This window comes from Drosophila montana, unplaced genomic scaffold (assembly GCF_035044405.1).
Source record: "Drosophila montana isolate Dmon_TW-CO22-7 unplaced genomic scaffold, ASM3504440v1 contig_1505_1, whole genome shotgun sequence".
Lineage (NCBI taxonomy): Eukaryota > Metazoa > Arthropoda > Insecta > Diptera > Drosophilidae > Drosophila > Drosophila montana.
Window position 1 is genome coordinate 1,358,947 of NW_026996452.1, and position 7,120 is coordinate 1,366,066.

At 42.1% G+C, this 7,120-nt stretch overlaps 1 protein-coding gene across 1 annotated transcript; it reads left to right on the top strand.

Moving 5' to 3' along the window:
* Positions 1 to 509: 509 nt before the first annotated feature.
* On the top strand, positions 510 to 2,674 carry htl (heartless). Its single transcript, XM_064692529.1, has one exon. It carries the CDS (start codon positions 647 to 649, stop codon positions 2,510 to 2,512), a length of 1,866 nt encoding a protein of 621 aa, XP_064548599.1. The 5' UTR covers positions 510 to 646; the 3' UTR covers positions 2,513 to 2,674.
* The last annotated feature ends 4,446 nt before the right edge of the window (positions 2,675 to 7,120 follow it).

Consider the following 7,120-nt stretch of genomic DNA (forward strand, 5'->3'; position numbering starts at 1 on the left):
AACTTGAAGAGATCACTGATCAGCGCGAGGGTGGAGAGAGAGAGAGAGAGAGCGAGATTCAGAGAGCAATCGCTCAGCTAAAGTGGATTTCCGGTGAATAGAAAATAACAACAACAACAACAACACATGCGACACTCAAAGTTGTTGGATTGAAGTCGACGCTACCCCATTTGCTGGAAGGAGCCGCAGCTCGGAGTTAGGGCGAGTGCCACTTCGGGTGCGCCGCCTCAGTTACAGTTACAAAAGTATATATATACATATATATATATATATAGGCACATAGCAAAAGGAAATGTCTGCCAGATGCCGGAGAAGCGTTGCCAGCGTAAGACGCTGCCACAATATGTCCAGAAGCCTGCTGATCCTGCTGTTGTTATGCGTCTGGGGCGCAACAGCGCGGCGAGCGCCAGCAGCCAGTTCACAGGAGCTAACCAAGGACTATGATAGTGTACCCAACAACAACAGCAACATCAACTATAATGCGACACACACACAAAACAGTATCAATGCAGAGGAGGACGAGGATGCGGATGAGGATGACAAGGTTGGTTTGGCTGGCGCCGGCTCTGGCGGCAGCGCGGGCGGTGCCGGTGGCAGCAACGATGCCAAGCAACAGTTTGCGCCACGCTTTAGGAAACCCCAGAAAATGAGCACCCTGTATACGCGACCCTCGGGCTCAACGCTGTCGCTGAGCTGTAATGCGGCGGGCAATCCGGAGCCAAATATCACTTGGTATCGCAATGGCAGCAGCGATTGGACGCGCACCTATGGCAGCTATCGCAAGTCCAAGTGGCAAATCACCATGGAGGACCTGGTGCCGGAGGATTCGGATCAGTACACCTGCAAGGTGTGCAATCCGCTGGGCTGTCTCAGTTATGTGATGAATGTGATGGTCAGCGATCGGGTGAATCACAAACCCATTCTACTCAAAGGACCCGCCAATCTGACGCTTTTAATCAATGACAGCGGCCACATGGAGTGCAAATATCTATCGGATTTGACCAGCAAGAAGGCCTGGATTTTTATGCCCTGCAAGAGCGTAAATGATTGCTCCAAGAATCGCACAGTTCTAGTCGAGGATGTGGATCGCTTGGAGTTTACGAATGTGACACAGGAGCAGGAGGGCTGGTACACGTGCATCGAGAGCAACAGCCTGGGCCAATCCACAAGTCGCGCCTATTTGCGTGTGGTGCGCAGCCTGCAGCTGCTCGAGGCGAATCTGGGCAGTGTGGTGCGCGATAATGGCATGATGGCCATATTCATCACGGTCACCTTTCTGCTGATCATGCTGTGCATCATCTTTGTGGCGTATGCGGTGCGCAAGATGAAGCACGAGAAGCTGCTCAAGCAGCGCATCGAAACGGTGCATCAGTGGACCAAAAAGGTTATCATCTATAAGCCGGCTAGCGGTGGCGATTCCAGCGGCTCAATGGACACGATGATAATGCCGGTGGTGCGCATTGAGAAGCAACGCACCACTGTGCTCCAGAGTGGCAACGAGCCGGTGCCCTTCAACGAATACGAATTCCCGCTGGACTCCAACTGGGAGCTGCCGCGCAGTCAATTGGTCCTGGGCGCCACTCTTGGCGAGGGCGCCTTTGGGCGTGTCGTCATGGCGGAGGTGAACAATGCGATTGTCGCTGTCAAGATGGTCAAGGAGGGTCACACGGATGACGATATTGCCAGTTTGGTGCGTGAAATGGAGGTCATGAAGATCATTGGCAGGCACATCAATATCATCAATCTGCTGGGCTGTTGCAGCCAGAGCGGACCGCTCTATGTCATCGTGGAGTATGCACCCCATGGTAATCTGAAGGACTTCCTGTACAAGAATCGGCCTCTGAGCAAGGAGCAGCTGGACAGTAGCTCACAGTCAGCGCCGCCAGCACCACAGCATGTGATCACCGAAAAGGATCTGATCAAGTTTGCCCATCAAATAGCACGCGGCATGGATTATCTGGCCTCGCGGCGCTGCATTCATCGGGATCTGGCGGCGCGCAATGTTCTCGTCAGCGATGACTACGTGCTCAAGATTGCCGACTTTGGTCTGGCCCGAGATATACAGAGTACGGATTATTATCGCAAGAACACCAATGGGCGTTTGCCCATCAAGTGGATGGCGCCCGAGTCGCTGCAGGAGAAGTTCTATGACTCACAGAGCGATGTCTGGTCCTATGGCATACTCCTGTGGGAGATTATGACGTTTGGAGCGCAACCATATCCGGCTATTATGTCCGCCGAGGAACTCTACAGCTATCTGATGTCCGGGCAGCGCATGGAGAAGCCGGCGAAATGCTCAATGAATATTTACATTCTGATGCGCCAGTGCTGGCACTTTGACGCCAGCGCACGGCCGCCCTTTACGGAGATCGTGGAGTACATGGACAAGCTACTGCAGGCCAAAGAAGATTATCTGGATGTGGATGTGGCCAATCTAGAGACGCCGCCCTCGACCAGTGATGAGGAGGAGGACGATGCATCCGATGTGGAGCAATCGCGCTATCATTACTAGCTGATCGATAACGATAACGATCGCTGATCATCGATCGACTTCATTGAGAAACTGTACATATTTTGCCCGCGGGCTAACTAACGATAAGTCTGTAAATCGCTTGAATTTTCTGCACCAAAGGCGTAAACCAAAAATTTTTACGATATTTTAGATTACGATATATTACATTATATAAACATTATTTATATACACATATATCTCACGTTTAAGCGTGTTTGATTTCTATGTATAATGACGTAAATTAGTTGTGGGTAAATCTTCATCTTCTTTTTATCGAACATGCACTTAACTTTAATCATTTTTCATTTGTCAAGATCAGTTTGTAAAAATACACAAATGGAGACTTACAAAGTGGATCATAGTACCGAAAAAAAAAGATGTCGGAACGAGTCTAAAATCGGCTTGAACAAACATACGAAATTAAGAGATGTTAGGTATAGAAGAATGCTAAAGAATGTGGTCTCTCGAAAACTATAATTTCCATAAATTAAGCTCTTTAATTTAAATGAATCAAAATTTCTGATTAACGATCGAGTTCTTTGCATCTCTTTAAATATAAATTGTTTAATATCCCTGTAATTTTGGTCCATTGATTTAAATGTGCAATCAATTTTGTACAAAAAAAATAAAAACTGAAATTGATTGTGTATGGTTAAGACGCAGCGTTCTAATTTGCTAGCGAACACTGTAAGAACATAAAACCGAAAATACATTTTTATTGCATTTAATTTAACATACATATTAATTAGCCATGACTTTTTTCCTAATGAAAATTGTGCTCAAAGAAGATGAACTTTTATATATCTATCACAATTTACAGTGTTATACGTATTACGTATTACAAAATAAGAAATATTAATAGATATGCATGTAAACACGAGAGTATCTTGAAATTGAATAGAATTCAGGCTGCAGTTTATTTATCTATATATAATCATAAGCTAGTTATTTAGATCGGTTGTATTTGTATTTTTATTTGTACTGATTCTGCGTAGTATTCACATTGTTCAATGTTCAATGTTAAAGCATATGTTTCTTATAAGCTCTATAGCATGCATGCTAGTGCCTTATACAAAAATAAATGTTGTACTCATAGTCTTAACCGAACAGCATACAATGGATACCTGACCACAAGACCAACACCAAGACCAAGACCAAGACCGAGACCAAAACCGACAAGATCATGACGTCTCAATTTGAAAATCTGTGAAAATATAATAACAACAACAGCCGTCGATTTGGGCCGCACGAGGCACGCGCGTCACTAAACGAAAAATGATGAATGGAACGGCTCGCGGTTGGTTTCTTTGAGTGGTCTGCTGCTGCTTAGGTGGTGGGTTAGTTTGGTGTTTTCGGATGGTTGGGTGGGTTTTGCGACTTGAACTCTGGCTCCTTAGTAGCGGTGTCCGCGTTGGCGGCTCGTTTGTTGACGCGCCAAATGCCACAAGCATCGACGTCGACTTCGCTCTCCGCGGCGCTGGCGATGCAATTAGACGATAATGCAACCCAACCAACTTAAACAGAAAAACAAAAAAAAAAATGTAAAAATCAAAGAAAAACAAAATGAAATACGCTTTTCGTGCACTTTGTATGTATTTGCAATGAGTTTGGCTCCGGGGCGTTCGTTGGCCGAGTTGCTTGCTGGGTTGCTCCATCAGCGATTGCAACATCGTCAGATATGATTTCTGTGGCAATTTAAATTAAAATCTGCACACGCTGCAATATATAATACCATATAACACATTCTGATTGACATATTCTTGTGCTGTAATCGTTAAAGCTATTAATCGTAAATTACAATTGATATTGGTTCTGTTTATTGAAGTTTTTTAAATTTTGGCATAGGGTTTGCTTCGTACAAAAGAGCGTCGTTTTCTGATAAAAGATTTAAAAAAAAACTGTCTGGATCTTCAATTTCGCATTTCAAAAGTCTCTTAACGTATAAGTAAATAATCTCTTATTTTAGTTTTTTTTATTAAAGTTTGTTTTGATTACACGATTTTTTAGGTTTTATTAAAAATTCGTATTACAGAATTTCATTTTAAAATTATACATATTATATTTGCGTACATAATACGAATTTTCTGCTCATTAATCTTAACTCAAACCTAGCTTATTTGTTTCCAAACTAGTTTCCTCAATCTCTATTGGATTACATTACTTTTATTTTAACAACAGACTTTAGATATGAAGAAAAGTCTTTCCAATCTTCGATTTTGGATATTTTAAATAGACAGCATGTTTTGTCTTGTTCAATAAAACTTTACTGAAAATCTAACAGCATCTAACATCTAAAAGCAGCTGTCCCGAAATATTTATGAATCATTTTTCTCTTATAACCATAGATTTTCAAGTGGTCCAATATTTTTAAGTATATAATATAGTTATTCTCTTACTAATAATATTTTCTAGACTTGCCAGAAATGATCATTAAAGTATTTTCTTAGATCCGAAATCAACAGAGAATGTTTCGAAATGTGTTTGTTGATTTTAGTTTGGCTTTTTATTGATCCATTGGATTGGCCGACAAATTTTCGTCGCTTTCCACAACGATCATTAATTATGCAGCATTAGACGGTGATCGCCAACGCAGCCAATGGCTTGTAGATATTTTCTGATTATTAATCTCAATTTCTATTGTGTCTGTGGCACACGCTAAACTGCATTTTCGATAATTTATCAATGCGGCTGTGAGGCTTTCAAAAAGAAATATTATAAACAAAAAAAAATAATAAAAGTGTGGCATTAAAATTGCGTTGTCTGTTATATTAATTAGGGCTCGGTCTTTGCAGCTCTGTGGGCGTGACTGCGATGCGCCTCTAATGATCGGAAGTTTGACACGTGTCTGATGCTGGGCGTGGGCCGCAAATGGCGTGGGTTGGGAGCGACCCCGCCCTGGGCTGGCAATTATTGCGTGAATATGTTAATTGAAAAAAATTTTGTTAATTGAGCCATGAAAAATCATTTCACCAGACAATCAGACAGACCGTGTCCCCTGCTACCTGCTACCTCAGGAAGTTGGCCATAAGATCTGGCCAAATATGCGGGCATTTACCAACATAACTCGTAGCGATCGGCTATCGATCGGTCAGTCAGTCAGCTTTGCAATAGCTATGCTCGGCTTGGGCTGCGGCTGTCTCGAGTGATCAATTAATTTTTGTTTTTGGCCAAAGTCGGCTATTAATTTGCATGCGCTTTTTGTGCTGTCGATCGTTGCCGCGATCGAGCAACTGCTGCTGCTACAGGTTGCCTCAACCGCAATCGAACGTCCAGTCTTTGGCTGGACAGCCTGCCTCTTTGCCTGGCCGCTGTTCCATTTGAAAACCATTTTAAAAGTCTACAAATTGCCTGTCCAATCCACCGTTCGTTCGCTGCAGTACACCGCCTGTCTGGCCGCCTGTCCGCCTGCCAGTCAGTCAGTCAGTCAAGTGCCGGGCAAAATCGATTGCACAGCTCCGATTTGACCTCGTCTTGCCAGCATGTGGAGTTTTTGGAAAGTCGCTCCATGAGTTGGGGACGTTCGTATCGAGTGCTGTTCAGATATTCTTTTCATTTCGCAGCTGACATAATTGTTATGTTGTCTCGATAATTCGATTTGCTTCGCTATATTTTTAATTTGCAATCACACCTGAAATCAGACAAGGGGAGAAAAAGTCAGAACTTGCATGATTCGCTGTTTCCTGTGATAAGACAGCTTGTATCTGGTCAATAATTTAAATATCTCCTGATTATGTAAATTGTGCGCTGTTTAAATCAAGTAAATCCATAAATTTATGTATTTACTTCTAAGAATCAAAGATGTATACTTCATACTCCTTCCTTTCTTTCGGTACAGAATACAAAAATTTGATCTCTTTGGCTTATGACACTCCAAGGTCGTCAGAATATATTTTTCAAGAATTTCGACTAGCAAAAAGTGAGAACACAGTTGCCCAGTGTGCTCGACTAAAATATTCCGCGTACCCCTCAGTTAATGCACCACCTTGGTATATTCTATATTTATGGCATTCAATTGTGTCTAAATACCAATCGTAAGGTTCTAAGTTTGAAAATTTGATTTTCAATTTTTAGGCTAAATAGGAGGGGCTATCGAAAAAGTGAAATGTTCCCAATCTGTGTATACTATTATATATGAGATCCTACATACCAAAATGTGCTTAAAACCCAAGTCTCAAAATCGATTTTAATCGATATATTCAAATTTCAAGAAAAGACAGACAGACGGAAATGGCAAAATCGTTCTGATTAAGAATATATATACTTTATGGGATCGGACATGCCGTCTTCTGTTTGTTACACACATTTCCACAAAAGCACATTTGATCCCATTTTCGAGGGGTTGAGCGTAGAGGAATAAGAGAAAGCAAAATAAATTTACTTTCAAAGGAAATTGGACGATTAGTAATGACTAATATTTACAATAGATAACTATTCTATTTTGTTTTGGAATGTGGCAACTGTTTCTGGGAATTCCAGCTGTTAAAACTCCAAAGAAATCTACATTATGAAAGATTATTGCACTTGGTGAACTCATCAGCCGATTAATGGCTCGATATATGCAACCAGGTTCTAGTGAAATGAAAAAAAGTTATTAACTACAAAAATGAC

Coding starts and splice junctions, on each gene's coding strand:
- htl (XM_064692529.1), top strand. CDS start 647: ATGAGCACCCTGTATACGCGACCCTCGGGCTCAACGCTGTCGCTGAGC.